The sequence below is a fragment of the Megascapheus bottae genome, chromosome 17 (genome assembly GCF_031878675.1).
Source record: "Megascapheus bottae isolate mThoBot1 chromosome 17, mThoBot2.hap1, whole genome shotgun sequence".
NCBI lineage: Eukaryota > Metazoa > Chordata > Mammalia > Rodentia > Geomyidae > Megascapheus > Megascapheus bottae.
The window spans coordinates 43,236,130-43,256,257 of record NC_143525.1 but is presented as its reverse complement, the minus strand read 5'-3'; the positions used below and the strand labels follow the sequence as shown (position 1 = coordinate 43,256,257).

At 42.3% G+C, this 20,128-nt stretch overlaps 1 protein-coding gene across 1 annotated transcript in view; it reads right to left on the bottom strand.

Moving 5' to 3' along the window:
* Rps6kb1 (ribosomal protein S6 kinase B1) overlaps positions 1 to 19,654 on the bottom strand; it is a 44,281-nt gene extending 24,627 nt beyond the window's left edge. The window contains exons 1-4 of the mRNA XM_090351142.1: positions 19,443 to 19,654; positions 9,522 to 9,571; positions 8,184 to 8,304; positions 5,298 to 5,366 (exon numbers count right to left, since the gene is read on the bottom strand). Of these exons, the coding sequence (XP_090207268.1) occupies positions 5,298 to 5,366; positions 8,184 to 8,304; positions 9,522 to 9,571; positions 19,443 to 19,583 (381 nt within the window). The 5' untranslated portion in view covers positions 19,584 to 19,654. The remainder of the gene's footprint in view (positions 1 to 5,297; positions 5,367 to 8,183; positions 8,305 to 9,521; positions 9,572 to 19,442) is intronic.
* Between the last annotated feature and the right edge of the window lie 474 nt (positions 19,655 to 20,128).

The following is a 20,128-nucleotide window of genomic DNA, read 5'->3' as shown; positions in this document are numbered from 1 at the left end:
ACTCCCGGCCCCAGGTTTGAAATTTTTAAATAAGCAATTGTGGAGGGAGTCTGAGAGGCCAGGGATTCAGAGACTAGTTGAAAAAGTAGTAAAGCAGAATCACAGCAGTCAAAGCAACATTTCAAAATGCTGTGCTTTGATACAGCAAAAATGTAAATTAAAAATTAATTAAAGCTGGCTGTGCACATTGGCTCCCGCCTATAATCCTAGCTAGTCAAGAGGCTGAGAGCTGAGGATCAAAGTTCAAAGCCAGCCCAGGCACAAAAGGACCAGAGACTCTTTGAGGCTTGAACTTGGCCTGGACACTGACCCTGAGTTAGTCAGCTCAAGGATACCACCCTACCCTTGAGCAACAGCCCTACTTCTAGCTATCTAGAGGTTAATTTGAGATAAGAATCTTGGATCCTTTTGAGCTCAAGCTGGCTTTGAACCTGATCCTCAGATCTCAGCCTCCCTAGTAGCTAGGATTATAGACGTGAGCCACCATGTACCCCCATGCCATACCTCCCCCCACATATGACCAGAGACTCTTATCTCCAATTAACACCTAGAATATGGGAAGTGAGGTTTAGCTCAAGGGTTAGGTGGCAGCCTTGAGCTGAGGAGCTCAGGGACAGTGTCTAGGCAGAGTTCAAGCCCCATGATCCCCCTGCCCACCAAAAAAAAATTCTGAACACCTGTAGTGGATGGACAGATGTATCTAGGAAATTTCAAAGATAGTTGGGAAGTCCCAGTTTCAAAAAGAGTTCTGGATCATCAACTGGAGTTATAGATTATGAATTTTCCAAACAGTACTCCACAAATTTGTGTGGTTTCTGCCAGCTTTCCTTTGCAGTTGAGATACAGGAATAAAGGAGTACTGACTACACTGGCTCAAATTATGACTTGCCTTAGCATAAGGTCAAAGGGGCTAGTGAATGAATGATAGGGCAGATCATACTGATTAGGCTGAATTCAGAGAAAAAAAAAATCAAGAGGCTAAGAATGTGGCATGGAAGTAAAAGTAGATGGACTTGGCATCATTAAAGAATTAAGGGGCTAGAGGGGCCGGGAGTTTGGCCTAGTGGTAGAGTGCTTGCCTAGCATGCACAAAGACCCGGGTTCGACTCCTTGGTACCACATACATAGAAAAAAGCCAGAAGTGGTGCTGAGGCTCAAGTGGCAGAGCTCTAGCCTTGAGAAAATCCAGGGACAGTGCTCAGGCCCTGAGCCCAAGCCCAGGACTGGCAAAAAAAAAAAAAAAAAAAGAATTAAGCGGCTAGATTATTTATGATGCCTGTGATACAAAGACAGCGCAGATACATAGGATGGTGAGACTTGTTCACAGAGAGAAAGGTCTGAATTACATATTCAAGTCTTCGTGAATTTGAGAAAAAAAAAAAGAAGAAGGAAATAGAGTACAAAAACAGGGGAAGTAGGAACAGGCGATTTCTCAAAGGAGAAAGGGGTTTCCCAAAGGGCACATAAGGAATTTTAAAATTAAATTCATTCACACTTCCCTTGAATAATAAATACAGTGAATAAAGTAAGAAGCAAAGACTACATTTCTCTTAGTATCTACATCTTGTCTGCCATATAGAAAAATGGTCAATGAAAGGTAGAACAGAAGACACACGACACAGCTAATCTTGCTAACCAACTTTGTTTTTATGGGGATTTGGGGTTTTTTTTGTTTTTGTTTTTGGCCAGTCCTGGGGCTTGAATTCAGGGCTGGGGCACAGCCCTTGGACTTTCTCAGTGCTAGTGTTCTATCACCTGAGCCACAGTACCAATTCGTGCTTTTTTTTCTCTGGATGTGGGACTAAGGAATCAAACGAAGGGCTTTGTGCATGCTAGGCAAGCACTCTACAAGGCCAATCTCCCAACCTAACTATGAGCTTTTGACCAAAGGGTCTAAATTTTATAATGGAGGTGAATGAATGCAAAGAATGAGGGTATTTTCTTTGAGAGTACATTTTTTGTTGCAAATATATAGAATAAGGAGATGGCTGGTCAGTGTTTTCTTCAATATTCTACCATAAGTAAATACCCAAATGGGACCATTCCTATGAAAAGCGTATAATCTGGTTATGTCTAGGCTGATGTGAACAACTCACTTAAGAAAATGGGAAATCAGGGGCCAGGAACATAGCTGAGTAGTAAAGTGCTTGCCTAGCACGCACAAAGGCCTGCATTCGATTCCTTGGTTCCACATATACAAAAAAAGCCATTAGTGGTGCTGTGTCCAAGGCCCTGAATTCAAGCCCCAGGACTCTCTGCCGCGCCCCCCCCCAAAAAAAGCAACAACAAATGCCTGTAATCCTAGCTACTCAGGAGGATGAGATCTGAGGATCAAGGTTCAAAGCCAGCCCAGGCACAAAAAGACCACTTAATCTCTAGGAAATGGGAAGTCAGGACTGACTCAAGGGTTAGGGCGGTAGCCTTGAGCTGGAGAGCTCAGGGACAATGCTCAGAGATAGGGTGGTAACCTTGAGCTGAAGAGTTCAAGCCCCATGAACCAGGAAAAAAAGTTGAAAAGTGTGATTTTCATATCTATTCTTTCATTCAGCTCCAAAATGCTTCTTCTTCTTCTTTTTTTTTTTTTTTCTTTTTTTGCCACTCCTGGGCCTGAAACTCAGGGTCTGAGCACTGTCCCCTTCGGCTCTACCACTTGAATTACAACCACTTCTGGCTTTTTTCTATGTGGTGCCAAAGAATTGAATCTGGGTCTTCATGCATGCTAGGCAAGCACTCTACCACTAGGTCAAACTCCGGACCCCAAAATGCTTTTTTCAAACAAAGAAACCAAATAGTGCACCTCAGGAATGACTATAACCACTATTACATGTAGTAGGCTCTTGGTCCATTGTCAGCTAAGCATATGATTGACCTAAAGAGTAGCCTACACATAAACTTTGAAGAAGCTTTTCAGAGTTCCCAGCCATGTATGGTAGTGTATGCTATAACCCCAACACTAGGAAGGAGTAGGAGGATTTTAAGTTTCTGTGTTACATTTGCTTTTTATTTTGCTATGTATCAAGACTGCTAAAAGTATACCCTTCATCCAAAGAGAACAGAAGTAGTAAGGTAAGGCATAGTGGGGCATACCTTTAGTTCTAGTATTCAGGATGCTGAGGCAGGAGGATGGAAAGCTCAAGAGCCCCAAAACAAGGCACCCAAAAGGTAATGATAAAAATATAAAATACACTAGGCCTGGGCGCGTGGCTCATGCCTGTAATTCTAGCTACTCAGAACGCTGAGTCCTGAGGATCAAGGTTCAAAGCCAGCCCTGGCACAAAAGGACCTGAGACTCTTATCTCCAATTAACCTCTAGAAAATGGAAAGTGGGGCTTGGCTGAAGGGTAGGAGGGTTAGCCTTGAGCTGAAGAGCTCAGGGATAGCGCCCAGGCTCAGAGTTCAAGCTCCACAACCAACCAAAATTTAAAAAAAACAATAATAATAGATAGACAGGCAGACAAAATATGTCATTCACAGGAGGCTCACGCCTGTAACCCTCGCTACTCAGGAGGCTGAGATCTAAGGATCACCATTCAAAGCCAGCAGGAAAGTCTGTGAAACTCTTATTTCCAATGAGCCACCAGAAAACTGAAAGTGGTACTGTGGCTCAATGTGGAAGAGCTAGTCTTGAGCAAAAGAAGCTTAGGGACAGCAACTAGGCCAAGTTCTAGCCCCATAACCAAAGGAAAAAAAAAAAGGGGGGGGTGGAGACACATTTCATAATACACATACACACACACAAAAAAAATCATCAATGTATGTGAATTAATGCACCATCTATCTGGCAAATATCATGTAACCCTTTTATTAATTACAATAAAAATATATGAAAAAAAAAAGAAAAAAAATCAAAAGAATAATAATTAAAACCTTCAAAGGTACTGAGGAGTAGTCCAGTAGTATATATAGTCTATACAGTAGTACAGTGCTTGCCCAGCAGTACAAAGCTCTGGGGTCAATGCCCAGTTCCATCACTGTTAATGTTCACACTTGTATACATACGATCAAGTATAAAAGTCCAATAAATGCTCAACTATGCAACATATCATATTTAAAATTTTTTTCCTTGTACCCTTTCTCAAGAGCTATATGCAGATCATAACTGCATCAGGGAAACAGAACATAAGAAAGAGAAAAGCATGAGATCTAAAAAATAGGATCCAGTATTGAAAGAGCCAAGATCTGGGGACCATGGTGAAGGGAAAGTCTAAATGACTTCTATCCCTAGAGAGCTATAAGCACAGATAAGAATGGGGAACAAAAGGTTCCTAAAGATAGACCTCTAGCAAAATAAATGAAAATGACAGATAATCGAATAAGTCTGACTAAAGAACATGGGACAGGTGTTTTAGAGTTGTTGGAAGGTGTGAGAACATAGAGCCAATGAAAACAAACCAAAATGAAAGGGAAAAGAAAAAGGAGAGAGGAGTAAGAGATTAAAAGTCTTAATTTTCATAATAGGAACCCAACACATTATTCTAAAACTACTCAAGTGAGCTGTACTATGTATATTACTTAAAAATATGGAGACTAGGGGCTGGGAGCGTGGCCTAGTGGTAGATTGCTTGCCTTGCATGCATGAAGACCCATGTTTCATTCCTTGGTACCACATACACAGAAAAAGTGGTGATATGGCTCAAGTGGTAGAGTGCTTGAGAAAGCTCATAAACAGTGCCCAAGCTCCAAGTTCAACCCCAGGACTGGCAAAAAACCAAGAACAACAACAAAAATGGAGAATGGATAGCTAAAATAATTACCTCAGAGGACAATTTAAAATGTTCTCCTTTCTATGCTCACAATGCATAAATAAAGCAGGAGGGGCAGGGAGTTTGGCCTAGTGGTAGAGTGCTTGCCTAGCATGCACAAAGGCCCAGGTTCAATTCCTCGGTACCACATACATACAAAAAAGCCAGAAGTGGTGCTGAGGCTCAAGTGGTAGAGCTCTAGCCTTGAGAAAGTCCAAGGACAGTGCTCAGGCCCTGAGCTCAAGCCCAGGACTGGCAAATAAATAAATAAATAAATAAATAAATAAATAAATCAGGAATAAAAATGCAATATATTTCACATTCTGAAAAGTGGTAGTACTGGGATTTGTACTCAGGATGCAGGCACTCAATCATTTGATCTATGCTGATAGACCTTTTTATCCTTTTATAGTGCTGGAGATAGAACCTTTGATATGCTAAACATGCACTCTACTAGTGAGTTACATCCACAGTCTCCAGAAACACATTTTTTTTTTTAGAATCTTATACCAGATTTTTACAGCAATTTAGAAAAGAAGGTAAAAGAAGAATCACCTTTTTAAGCACCTTCATGGCAAATATTTTTCCAGTATTTGCTCCTGTTACTTTTCTTACTTGAAAAACCTAGATAAAGAAATAAGTATTTTTGTGTTATTAAAAGCCAAACTATGTAAATTATATTACCTTAACGTATTTATAAGTATATAATATTGTAGACTTTATTATAAAAACTAGCACCATAAAAGACTATGCTCAAAAATGACTGGCTTTAGAAACATATTTTATTTGTTTTTTGTTGTTGTTGCTGTTTTGTTTTGTTTTTGCCAGTCCTGGGGCTGGAACTCAGGGCCTGGGCATTGTCCTTGGGCACTTTTGCTCAAGGCTAGTGTTCTGCCAGTTGAGCCACAGTACCACTTCCCATTTTTTCTCAGTATGTGGTACCGAGGAATCGAACCAAGGGTTTGTACATGCTAGGTGAGTGCTCTTACCACTAGGCCATGCTCACAGCTCCATGGAAACATATTTTAAAATTTTACTAGTATAGGGGCCAGGACTTTGATCTACTGGTAGAGTGCATACGTAGCAAACACAAAGACCGGGTTCAATTCCTTGGTACCACATACATAGAAAAAAGCTGCTTGGAAGTGATGCTGTGGCTCATGTGGTAGAGCTCTAGCCTTGAAAAAGTCTAAGGAGAGTGCTCAGGCCCTGAGTTCAAGCCACCGGACTACTAGCGTAGTCTAGCAAACATGGGACTTTATGTTTGGTCTGCTGCCACCTGGTGGTGATGTTTGGAAGTAAACATTAGATAATGAACTATACCTGTTATTTTATATATAAAATCCTAGTTTACTTAAAAGCATAGTCAGGGTTCTCAAAAACATAATAACATAGTTAATAACTACTAAATTGTTTCATATAATCATCCAGGAAAAGACACAAGAACAGGCATATACTGTTCTTGTTTGACATAAAGCTAATTATAGGTGACAAAAAAATTACCATTTACCCATCCCATTAAGTGCACATTTTCAGAAAATAGCTAAAATCTTTAAGATTCAAGGTTGAGGGCCGGGAGTTTGGCCTAGTGGTAGAGTGCTTGCCTAGCATGCACGAAGATCCGGTTCAATTCCTCGGTACCACATACATAGAAAAAAAAAAAGCCAGAAACGGTGCTGAGGCTCAAGTGATAGAGCTCTAACCTTGAGAAAGTCCAAGGACAGTGCTCAGGCCCTGAGCTCAAGCCCACGACTTGCAAAAAATAAAAATAAAATAAAAATAAATTAAAAAAAAAAAAAGATTCAAGGTTGAGATTGAGCCAAGAACTGGTGGCTCAACTGCCTATAATACCAGCTATTCAAAAGGTTAAGATCTGGACTGGGAGTTTGGCCTAGTGGTAGAGTGCTTACCTAGCATGCAAGAAGACCAGGGTTCAATTCCTAGGTACCACATACATAGAAAAAAGCCGGAAATGGTGCTGAGGCTCAAGTGGTAAAACTGTAGCCTTGATAAAGTCCAAAGACAATGCTCAGTCCCTGAGCTCAAGCCCAGGGACTAGCAAAAAAAAAAAAAAAAACTTAAGATCTGAAGACTTGTGGTTCAGAGCTATCCTGGGCAGGAAAGTCCATGAGATTCTTTGTTGTTGCTGATAGTGGAGCTTCAGCTTTTTCTCTAAAGACTAGTGCTCTACCATTTTTGAGCCACAGTGCCACTTTCTGGTTTTCTGGTAACTAATTGGAGCTAAGAGGCTGACGGACTTGCTGCCGGGGCTGGCGAACATTATAGGTCTGAGCCACCAGTGCCTAATTGTCAGACTCCTACCGTTACCAAAAATAAGAGTGGGAAGATGTACCTGTGCTCAAATGGTAAAGCACTAGCCTTGAGTGTGAAACTTCAGGGACAGTGCCCAGTCTGAGTGCAAAGCCCCAGGAAGGGCACAAAAAAAAGGGAATGAGGCATGGTTCTAGCAGTAAAACTTGCCTCTAGTAGTGCCTTCCTACCAAGCACATATCCTTGAGTTCAAATCCCCATCACCAACAAATAACAAAGTGCATGACTTACACATTCAGGAAGAATACATTACAATGTGTCCTTATACTTCATAATACATTATAAACCATACATTTTTCAGAATTAACACTAATAATATAGTTATTAGTCTTCACCAAGTTGCCATCTAAATTATCTGTTGAAAGGTAATAGTGAGGTGCCGGGAGTTTGGCCTAGTGGTTAAAGTGCTTGCCTAGCATGCATGAAGACCCGGGTTCGATTCCTCGGTACCACATACATAGCAAAAAGCCAGAAGTGGTGCTGAGGCTCAAGTGGTAGAGCTCTAGCCTTGAAAAATTCCAAAGACAGTGCTCAGGCCCTGAGCTCAAGCCCAGGACTGGCAAAAAAAAAAAAAAAAAAAGGTAATAGTGAGATATAATTTCTTCAGTAGGATATATAAAGATGAGATCTTAAATTAGAAATCCTTGGGTAAAATCAACAGACTCCCTTTCTGTATTTTTTTTCAGCTTTCCTAGTTTAGTTTGTCTAGATACTACAAGTCTAAGAAAATCAATCCCTATTAAGGTCTCAGGAACAGATAATTTAGAGTATATGTCTCTTGAAAGCAAGGAGTGATTTGTTGGTTGGTACTTAATGACAATACCTACATAAAGTACCATTTAAACAAAGGAAAGAATCAATCCTCTAATAACTGGTTTTATCTAGCACAGCTATTTATTTATTAATTCATTCAACAAATACTGACTATCTATTATGTGTGATAGAAGGAAAAGGAAGAAAACCCAAACTTCTCACATCCTTCAAATTATACCAAATTATGTTCAAATCCTTTGTTGATGTTAAACCAAGACTGAAGATGATTCCTGGAACCACAGTATAAAAATCAATCTACTCATGAAAGACAATAGCTAAATCAAAGACACTTCCTACCTTTCCATAGCCCCCTTTACCAAGTACCCGAAGTAGCTCAAAACATTCTGGTCTGATCTTTTCCGGCCCTCTGTTCACGCTAGTTTCTGAGATTTCAAATTTCTCACAATGTTCCATGCCACTGGGAAGAAAAGTAAAACCAAAAGTAAATTTACAAAAAATTAAATTCATGTTTATCAGATTAGAAACGAGAAATGGAATCCAGTTAAGTAAAAAGAAAAAAAATAGTAAAGTAGTAGCAGTAGTACACGAAGTAAAAAGTACTACATGTACTATATTTTGACATATATCTGAACTACCAAATCAAGCCAATGAGTAATAATACAGTAGGTCAAAATTAGGATAGATTAAGTTGGAAACTGGTGGCTTACATCTGTAATTCTAGCTACTCAGGATGCTGAGATCTGAGGATCGCAGTTCAAAGAAGCCAGCCAGAGCAGAAAAGTCCCTGTGAGACTCTTATCTCCAATTTGAGCTGTGGCTCAAAGTGGCAGAGTGCTAACCATGTGCAAAAGAGCTCAGGGATCATGCCTAGGCCCTGAGTTCAAGCCCCATAACCAAAAAAAAAAAAAGATGGATTAGTAATTGATTATGAGCATGTTTGTAGACACAGTACAAACTAAAATAATTTATGAAGGAAAAAACTTCATTCAATGTTATCTAACATCACTTGACAACCTGAACAAAAAATCTGGGATCTTTTGAAAACCACCCAATTAGTTTACTGTTTGTTAACAGAAATACTTGATAATAAAATATACCCCTCTATCTTTCCGTATCTCATTTCTAAGTTATTCGCTTGATTTAAGCACTCTAAAAGTGGCAGTTGTATCTGTCATTTAAATGCTTCCTACAGTCGATATTTTAAGCCCCCTCTTATTCCAAGGCTTTTTAGCTAAGAATGAATACAGACACAATGAATCACCAAGCTCAATTAATAGAACTGTTTAATATGACTCAAGATTGCATGAATCTGTCTGAATAGTGTATTATAAAGCATAACTAGAAGCATTTAACAAATTTTTCAGAATGAAGCTAGAAACTTTTCTAACTTAGTTTTCTATATTAAACTAATACAATTTCCGACAGGAGCCAGTGGCTCATGCCTATAGTCCTAGATACTCAAGAGGCTGAGAATTGACAATCCAGATTCAAAGCCAGCCCAGGGAAGAAAACCTCATTAATTTCCAATTAACCACCAAAAAGCTGGAACAGGAGCTATGGTTCAGATACTGGAGCATTAATCTTCAGCAAAAAGCTTAGGAAAAGTGCCCAAGCCCTGAGTTAAAGCCACAGAACCAGAATACACACATACACAAACCAAACATATGAACTTACAGTTCATATGGTCCAACTCCTCCATGGTCCATGCTTTCATTTAACTGACCCTGAAAAAGACACATTAAAGTTTCAGAAATTATCTTTCATAAACATGAAATTTTAAAATTTGTTCTCTCAAAACTGACAGAGAACAAGACCAGCTTAAACTTTTTCTAAATCTCATAATAGGAAAGCATTGTAAATAAAATAAAGTGTGTGTGTGTATAAATAAAATACTATGATGGGTTTACTTTTTTTTTTTTTTTGGTTGGTTGTGGGGCTATAACTCTGGGCCTGGGTATTGTCTTTGAGCTCTTCATTTCAAGGCTAGCACTCTACCACTTGAGCCACAGTGCCACTTCCAGTTTTCTGGTGGTTATCTAGAGATAAGAGTCTCACAGCTCGGGGCTGGGAGTTTGGCCTAGTGGCAGAGTGCTATGCTTAGCATGCACGAAGACCCGGGTTAGATTCCTCCATACCCCATATACATAGCAAAAAGCCGGAAGTGGTGCTGAGGCTCAAGTGGTAGAGTGCTAGCCTTGAGAAAGTCCAAGGACAGTGCTCAAGCCCTGAGCCCAAGCCCAGAACTGGCCAAAAAAAGAGAAAAAAAGAGTCTCACAGCTCTTTTATGGTAATGCTGGCTTTGAACTAAGATCCTTAGAACTCAGCCTCCTAGCTACTAACTAGGCTGAGAACTGATGATCTGGGTTCAAAACCAGCCCCAGCACTAACCATGAGTATCTTATCTCTAATTAACCACTAGAAAACCGTAAGTGTCCCTGTGGCTCAAGGGGTAGGGCAGCAGCCTTGAGCTGAAGAGCTCAGAGAGAGCGCCCAGGCCCATACTCCAAGTCCCACGACCAACACCCACCCCCCAAAAATGAAATTAAGGTAACACCATTCACAATATCATCAATAAGCTTAGAAAAAAAATAACGCAAGTGTAATGACTTATAACCTATGAACTATAAAACATCAATGAAAAATATTTCAAAGAAGGATCTAAATGGGAAGATATTCCATTTCTACAGAAGAAAAAACACTCATAAGCTAAAAATACTAATTAAATTTATCTATAGAGTTCATCTGACTTGTGTCAAATTCTCAAGAAATCAGGCCGGGAGTTTGGCCTAGTGGTAGAGTGCTTGCACGAAGACCCAGGTTCGATTCCTCGGTACCAGATACATAGCAAAAAAAAGCTGGAAGTGGTGCTGAGGCTCAAGTGGTAGAGTACTAGCCTTGAGAAAGTCCAAGGACAGTGGTCAGGCCCTGAGCTCAAGCCCAGGACTGGCAAAAAAAAAAAAAAAAAATCTAAAGAAATTCCTTACCTGTAGAAACTGAGATGCTAATCTTAAAGTTTACATAGACATGCAAGTTATCCAAAATAGCCAATAAAACATTGAAAATAATAATGTTGGATGACTAACTTTTCCTGATTTTAAAAGTTACTACACAGCTACAGCAATCAAAACAAGGAGGTGGGCCAGATGTGGCTTAGTGGTAGAGTGCTTGCCTAGCATGCATGAAACCCTGGATTCCTTGGTACCATATACCCAGAAAGAGCCAGAAGTAGAGCATGGTTCAAAATGGTGAGAGCGTTAGCCTTGAGCCAAAGAGCTCAGGGATAGCACCCAGGCCCCCAGTTCAAGCCACACACACACACACACACACACACACACACACACACACACACACACTCCAGCACTAGCAGTTCGTATCTGTAATCTAACTTCTCAGGAGGCTGAGATCAGAGAAAAGCAGTTCAAAGCCCAGTCCTAGCAGGAAGTCCCATGAGACTCTTATCTCCAATTGCCCACCAGAAAACTGGAGGTCAAGCTGTGGTTCAAAGTGGTGGAGTACTATCTTTGAGCAAAAAGCTCGAGGCCCTGAGTTCAAGCCCCTACAACATGCATGGATATGCACATACAACACCATCAAGAAAAAGAACCCACAGGTTATAAATATGGCTCAGTAACAGAGTGATGGCCTAGCACATGTAAGGTCTTTAGTCAATCTACAGCAAAGCACACTCACAAAGCCCACCAAAAACGTGTGCTGGGCGCAGTGGCTCATGCCTGTAATCTTAGCTACTCAGGAGGATGAGATCTGAGGATCCTGGTTGAAAGCCAGCCCGGGCACTAAAGGTAATGAGACTTATCTCCAGTTAACCACTAGAAAACCAGAAGTGGTGCTGTGGCTCTAGTGGTAAGGTAGTTGCCTTGAGTGAAGAGCACAGGGACAGTCAGGCCCCATGATTGACCAAAAAAAAAAAAAGCCAGAAGTGGTGCTGTGGCTCAAGTGGTAGAGGACATGCCTTAAGGAAGCCTTGATGAAAGCCCAAGGACAGTGCTCAGTGCTCAGGCTTTGAGTTCAGTCCCCAGCAAAAAAAGAAAAAGAAAAAAGAAAAAGTAGGGAAATTGTAAATACAGTATTAGTGTTTGTTTTTTGTTTTTTTTTCCTGTGGGTCATGGGGCTTGTACTCAGCCTGCACACTGGTGTTGTCCTTGAGCTCTTCAGCTCAAAGCTACTGCTCTATCCTCGAGCCAAGGCCCACTTCCCATTTTCTAGAGGTTAATTGGAGATAAGAGTCTCAGGTCCTTTTGTGCCCGGGCTGGCTTTGAACCTTGATCCTCAGATCTCAGCCTCCCGAGTAGCTAGGATTACAGGCGTGAGCCACCATGCCCCGCTAATATTAGTTGTTTTTAAAAGAATAAAACTTGTGGGCTGAGAGTTTGGCCTAGCATGCACAAAGACCTGGGTTCGATTCCTCAGTACCACATACATAGAGAAAAAGTGATTCTGAGACTCAAGTGGTAGAGTGCTAGCCTTGAGAAAGTCCAAGGACAGTGCTTAGGCCCTGAGCTCAAGCCCAGGACTGGCAAAAAAAAAAAAAAAAAAGAATAAAATTCAGCTGGCACTAGTGGCTCAAGCCTGTAATCCTAGCTACTCAGGAGGCTGAGATCTGAGGACTGAGACTTGAGTAAGTCTTGAATATGGTCTGTTTATGAATCCTTTCAGTTTAAGCAAAAAAAATATATATATATATATACATCTATATATATTAGAATAAACTCAAGTAATACATGTCAAAATTTTAAGACTAATTCAAAACATTGTGAGCTTATTATTGTTCTTTTTTTGTGTGTATGTCAGTTGTGGGGCTTGAACTCTGGGCCTGGGCCCTGTCCCTGAGTTCTTCAGCTCAAGGTTACCACCCTACCTCTGGGCCTGGGCATCTTCCTTGAGCATTTCAGCTCTTGACTATGGCCCTACCCCTGGAGCCACTTCTGCTTTTCTAATGGCTAATTGGAGATAAGAGTTTCATGGACTTTAGTGTCTGGCTTTGAACCATGATCCTCAGATCTCTGCCTCCTGAGTAGCTAGGATTACAGGAGTGAGCCACAGGGGTCAGTTCTTATTATTCTTAAGTTCTTAAAGGTACCAAGACATACAACACAGTATTTTGGGGGGGGGGGTCATAGGGCTTGAACTCAGCCTCAGTGCTGTCCCAGAGCTCTTCAGCTCAAGGCTACCACCCTCCATTGAGCCAAGCCCCACTTCCCATTTTCTAGAGGTTAATTGGAGATAAGAGTCTCAGATCTTGGGGCCGGGAGTTTGGCCTAGTGGTAGAGTGCTTGCCTAGCATGCACGAAGACCAGGGTTCGATTCCTCGGTACCACATACATAGATAAAAGCCAGAAGTGGTGCTGAGGCTTAAGTGGTAGAGCTCTAGCCTTGAGAAAGCCCAAGGACAGTGCTCAGGCCCTGAGCTCAAGCACAGAACTGGCAAAAAAAAGTCTCAGGTCTTTATGTGCCCGGGCTGGCTTTGAACCTTGATCCTCAGATCTCAACCTCCAAGGATTACAGGTGTGAGCTACCATGTCAAGTTTTTTTTTTTTTTTTTTTTTTTTTTTTTTTTTGGTTTAGTTATGGGCTTGAATTCAGGGCCTGGGCACTGTCCCTGAGCTCTTCAGATCTACCACTTGAGCCACAGCACCACTTCTGGCTTTTTCTGTGTATGTGGTACCAGGTAATTGAACTCAGTGTCTCATGTATGTCAGGCAAGGACTCTACCAGTAGGCCATGCTCCCTGCCCCCAAAAAGTATTTTTATAGAATGGTCAAATGCCTAAAAAACAAAAACGGCTTAGTCATAACTTACTCAGCATGTGAACAGGTCATGTTGCATATAGCCACAGGATTTATGTTTCATAATTAGATTAAGGTTAATGGATGGGTTGCTATTAAGGGGAAAAGTAATCATCAGTTTCAGTGGATAGTTTTGGTAGGGGGAAATAGGGATGACTATGCTTAAATGTCTTTGGTTTCTGTTGCTCCATCATCATCTATGGTGGCTTTACCTTAAAGACAAAAGTCCAACTTCTCTCAGATGTCATAACATTGGCATTACATAATTTGTTTTTCCTTTAATGTTAGTTTTACTTAATTCTAAATTAAAGACATACAGGAGGGCCGGGAGTTTGGCCTAGTGGTTAAAGTGCCTGCCTAGCATGCACAAAGACCTGGGTTCGATTCCTTGGTACCACATACATAGAAAAAAGCCGGAAGTGGTGCTGTGGCTCAAATGGTAGAGCTCTAGCCTTGAGAAAGTCCAAGGACAGTGCTCAAGCCCTGAGCTCAAGCCCAGGACTGGCAAAAAAAAAAAAAGACATACAGGAATTAACACTAAGCCATGGCTTTGAAGCCACCTCACAAGATATACCCTGTGGCTATGTTTCATTTCCAGAGCTGGCCAGGCAGTAATACCACCTGCAACTTCCTACCGTTACCTTCTAGAGTACGAGTATGTGAAGTACAATTCTTTTCTGATGCTCAAGTATCTAGCTAACATAACACATACTGACATTCTTTCACAGAAGTTTTTTTTTTTTTTTTTTTTGCCAGTCCTGGGCTTGAGCTCAGGGCCTGAGCACTGTCCTTGGACTTTCTCAAGGCTAGAGCTCTACCACTTGAGCCTCAGCACCACTTCTGGCTTTTTTCTATGTATGTGGTACCGGGGAATCGAACCCGGGTCTTCATGCATGCTAGGCAAGCACTTTAACCACTAGGCCAAACTCCCGGTCCCTCACAGAAGTTCTTTATTCAGACTTTTTGTCTTCTGCTACATGATTCATCCAATTCACTTTCTGTGTGCTACTATGGCAATCTTGCTCATCTAAGATACTATCTGAAGTTGGGCACTGGTGTCTCAACACTGTAACCCTAGCTATTCAGGAGGCTGAGATCTGAGGATCGCAGTTCAAAGACAGCCGAGGCACCAAGACCGTGAGACTCTCATCTCCAATTAACCACCAGAAAACCCAAAGTGGTGCTGAGGTTCAAGTGGTTCAGCTCTAGCCCTGGCTGAAGAGCTCAGGGCAGCCCGCAGGCTCAGAGTTCAAGTCCCACAACCCCAAAATAACAAAACAAAACAAAAAACAAGATACTATATGAGTTACACTGTTTCAAACTAACCCATCAGAATGGTTGTTTGCAAAGTGTTAAAAATACATGAACCATAAGTCTATAATCCTAACTACTCAGGAGGTTGAGATCTGAGGACAGTGGTTTGAGGCCCGCATAGGCAGGAAAGTCCCTCATATGCTTAGTTCTAAACTTCACAAAAATTTAAATAAATTGACTCACAAGTGGTGCACCATCCTTAGTCCAGATATTCATTAAATCAATTACTCAAAACAGATACGGTGACATAATTATAATCTCACACTCAGGAGGCTAAGGCAAGAAAAATTAAGTACTAGCCTGCGTTCCAAAAAAGTCAATTATCCAAATCCAGCACTTTCCTAGCATGGGTATGATGCCCTGGATTCAATCTCCAGCACTGAAAAGTGCTTTTAGATTTTTCTTGTGGGGGCTTGAATGCAGAGCCAGGGTATTTTTCCTTAACTTTAAACTTAGGCTGACAATACTACCTGAGACACAGCTCCACTTCTGTCTCTTTGCTGGTTAATTGAACTTTCTTGATGGAACTCTCTTTGAACTTCAACCTTAAATCTCAGCCTCCAGAGTGACAGAATTACTGGTTCTTGTCTTTCTCTCATTGAAAGAGTTAATGAATTCAAGTGGTGCCAGTGTCTTAGGCCTATAATTCTAGCTACTCAGAAGGCTGAGATCTGAGGATTCAAGTTCAAAGCCAGCCTGGGCCTGAAAGTCTATGAGACACTTATCTCCAATTAAACCACCAGAAAACTGGAAGTGGTGCTGTGGCTCAAATGGTAGAGCTCTATCCTTGAGTTGAAGAGCTCAGGAACAGTGTCCAGGCCCAGAGTACAAGCCCCATGACTGACCAAAAAAGAATTCACTTTTTCACATACCCCAGTGAGACACAATGTAAGACTAATAAATTCCATCAATAATCTGTAAGCTTGACTAAGTAGATAATAAATGAAAGACCAGCGCTTGTAAGGTAGAGGCAATTAGTGGTAGAGGGTTTGCCTATCATGCACAAGGTCTTAGGTTCAAAGCCATAGGTTCAATCCCAACACTAGGAAAATGAATGCTGAGTAAAAACTTCATTCTGTTCTAAGGACATTACCACTCTGCAATTGTGAGTTATCACCTTTCTAGCCTATGTCTCATTTTCCTTATAAAATGAAGAAAGAAGGTCTTATATGTAGTTTTCTTTGGTTTATATAATTTAAATGCAAATTTATAACAGGAAGTGTTGGAAGATATTCTATTCCTGTATTTCAGACTAAAAACTTTTTTTTTTAATTTCAGAGTAATCCTGGATGTCACAAAAAGTCTTTAGGTTACTAAGCAAATCCTATTACAACTCTTTTCCCTTGTCCACCTGAAGGCACCTCTTAATAAAGCACTCAAGTAACATTTCCATTCCCAAAGGCTCTGATATGTAAAAACATGTATTACTAGGCCAGGAGTTTGGCCTAGTAGTAGAGTGCTTGCCTAGCATGCACAAAGACCCAGGTTTCATTTCTCGCCACCACATACACAGAAAAGCCAGAAGTGGTACTATGGCGCAAGTAGTAGAGTTCTAGCCTTGAGGAAAACTCAAGGACAAATCAAAAAAACAAAAAACATGTGTTACTAAAGACAATTCTCAAGATCCTCTCTAATTACCTGCACTCTTTCTTCGAAGTTCCTCTCTCCAATATAATAGCCACATTTCTGTTTCCCATTTTTTCTGGTCTGTCCTCCACACTCTCAGAATCCTATTTGCTTTATACAGTAAAACAAAAAAACCTCAAGAAAACAGGCACCAGTATTTCACACTCAGATTCCTAGCTAATCAGAAGGCCGAGATCGGAAGGTGGAAGCCCCCAGTCAGCCCAGGCAGGAAAGTCTCTGATCTTCAGTTAGCCAACAAAAAGCTGGAAGTAGAGCTGTGCCTCAAGCGGCAGGGTGCTAGTCTTGAGCTGAAAAACCCCAGGAACATAGTACACAAGCCTTAAGTTCAATTCCCAGGAATGGTACAAAAAAGAAAAACAAGCCAGGAGCAGTAGCTCACATCTGTAATCCTAACTACTCAGGAAGCTGAGATCTGAGGCTCAAGGTGTTCAAAGCCAGCCTGGACACAAAAGGACCTGAGACTCTTATCTCCAATTAACGTCTAGAAAATGGAAAGTGGGGCTTGGCTCAAGGAGAGGGTGGTAGCCTTGAGCTGAAGAGCTCAGGGACAGTGCCCAGGCCAAGTTCAAGACCCATGACCCACAAAAAAAAAAAAAAAAAAAAAAAGCTCAGGAGCAAGCCAAAACTGGAACACCTCCTGCTCCTAAAACACATCAGAAGAGTAAAAAGAAAAATGAGGTCTCAGGCTCATAAGACAAATCTCAATACATACTCTTTTTTTGCGTGTGGGTCATGGGGCTGGAACTTGGCCTGGGCACTGTCCCTGAGCTCTTCAGCTCAAGGCTAACACCCCATCCCTGGGCCTGGGCATTGTCCCTGAGCTTTTCAGCTCAAGGCTACCACTCTACCCTGAGCCAAGCTTCACTTCTCATTTTCTAGGGTTAATTGGAGATAAGAGTCTCAGGTCCTTTTGTGCCAGGACTGGCTTTGAACCTTGATCCTCAGATCTCAGCCTCTAAAGTAGCTAGGATTACAGGCGTGAGCCACCATGCCCAGCTCACATACTCTTACTTTCAAAGGAGGATAAACATATATCTGAAAGCATTCTTCCTATCCAATTGTCTCCCCAAGTCCTACTCAAGAAATCCACTGCCATATGGAACCAATATAACTGATCAGAGTATGGTACATAAAATAAAAGCAATATTGTATTTGTTTCAAATTGCTTTTAGTGTTCCCTATGTTCAATTAACAGAGTAATTAAGACTTTAGGTGAAAATGTACCAGTTTAAAAAGCACTTAATTGGAAGTGGCTGTGGCTCAAAGTGATAGAGTGCTAGCCTTATGCTGAAGAGCTCAGGGACAAGTGCCCAAGTTCAGAGTTCAAGCCCAATGACCTGCAGGGATCAGGGGGGGCAGTGCTTGCCCTGAGTTCAATTCCTTGGTACCACACACACAGAGAAAAAGCTAGTGGTGCTGTGGCTCAAGTGGTAGAGCCTTGAGAAAACTGAAGGACAGTGCCTAGGCCCTGAGTTCAAGCCCCAGGACTGGCAAAAAAAAATTAATCTCAATACCCACCTTGTCAACTTTGTGATTTTAACATTCATTGGCTTAAGGAAACCATACAAATTTACCTCATTTAATTTCATAAAGTGATCAAAGTTCATTATACATATTGTATCAATATTTTGTCAGCAGTTGGCAGAATTTACTTGTCAAAGGAAGAAAACTGGAGGTAAGAAAAGAGAAAGGAAGACCTATGCAGTTATGGAAAACATCTGACATCAGTCATAATTTCTGCACTCATTAAAAAAAAAAAAAAAACCGGAGCTTAGGATTTAAACACCATAGATTCATTACTGATGGTCATCTGTCCAAACTCAGTGCCTTAATCTGACATTGTTTTGAACTTCAGGTGCAATTTGTGATTTTTTACCAATACATTTGTCTTAGGGAAAAAAAAAAAAAAAGATACTCCCTAAAGTTAACAAAGTACGAAAGACAGTTAAGGTAAAAACATTATGTGCATTAGGAAAAACAATTCTAAATTTAGCACTCTAAATTGCTGTCAGGGAAGCCCTCACACCATTATTCACAAGTCTCAGCTCAAGCAATGTATTTTTGGCAAGCCTAGTCACAATTGCCAACATTTTTCCCTCCACCTCAAATCATAAAATATTCTGAAAAAAAAAAAAAAGGAAATGGAGAAAATTAAAGCCACAAATGCCGTAAGTTGTTCTACATGTGCATACGTGTGTGTCTATGTAAGTCATACGGAAAGGGCTTTAAAAAAAGAAAAAAGGCAAACCAACCAACGGTGGAAGACGCAGCAGAGCCCCCTGGCCCCCGAAATAAAATTTCTGGTGGCTGTAACAGCAGCCCGCGGCAGTGCTCCTCGCGACACAAGTTTTCAGCTGTCACTTCTAACAGCTGAGCGCTTCCTAGGGCGAAGCGGCAGGCCGAGAAAGAGGTGCAGACCGAAGATGGAACCCTTGAAATGCCTCGCGTTTCCCCTGCGCTGACGGGACCCCCAGCGAGCTCAATGGTTTCCCCACCCACCTGCCCCCCTCCATTTCTCCCCACCACACGCTCACGCCACCTGCGCCCCGCCACATTCAAGTCCACTCGTCGACCACGCGCCCAGCCTCCTCCACACACGCAGCTCGCGCAGCTCGGGGCTGAGGAAAAGGGCGCGACCTGCACCTGCACGCCCCGCAGAGGCCTCGGACCCGGGGCCAGGGCCGCCCCGCCCGCTCCCCAGCTCGGCCGCGCGGCGCCCCGGCTCCTCCGCGAGGGTCTCTGCGCTCCGGAACACGCCGGGTTTCCGGGGCCCGCGCCGCCGGCCGGGCCCTGTCAGCTCGCCTCCCACCCCCTGGCCCCCGGGCCTCACCCCCTCCTCCAGCTCATCCTCAGAGCCTGCGTCCTCTGGCTGGTCCAGGTCTATGTCAAACACTCCTGCCATGTCTTCAGCTTCCCTGTCTCGGAAGTCAGGCGCTGTGTAAAAGCCGTCCCGCCTCCGTCGTCGCCTCATGGGCCCGGCCCCGCTGCAGCCACCACCACCACTGCCGCCATCACCGGCTGCTTAGGCTCAGTGCGTCTGCGCTTAGGCCCCAACTGGCTCGGCAAGTTCAGGACTGGAGCATGCGTACAGGGTTCCGTGAAGCCAAACTGTGGGCAACGGACATGCGCGATGGTCCTTCCAGGAGCCAAGTACTGGCAGGAGCATGCGCGGAATAGCGTCCGAAGCCCGGCAGGAAATCGGAGCATGCGCATTGTCACTAAAGACGCTGATGGATTGTGGTCATGCGTGCCATATCTGAAGTTGATAAATTGAAATCGTACATGCGTAATTTTGCCTTTCTGAATAAGGGGCGGGGAGGTGTGGTGGTGCAGGACAAGCCAAGCTCCTCGTTTATGGAACATGCGCACTCGTTCTTGGTAGCTTTTGCGTGTTGAAAGTGAGCATGCGCATGTGAGAGGGCTGGTCCTCCCAAGTTTGAACGCGATGGAAGCAGCGGGCTGTTAGTGAGTGGGGCTAGTGGGGGAAATCTCCTAGGACTAGTGGGAAAAGGGGAA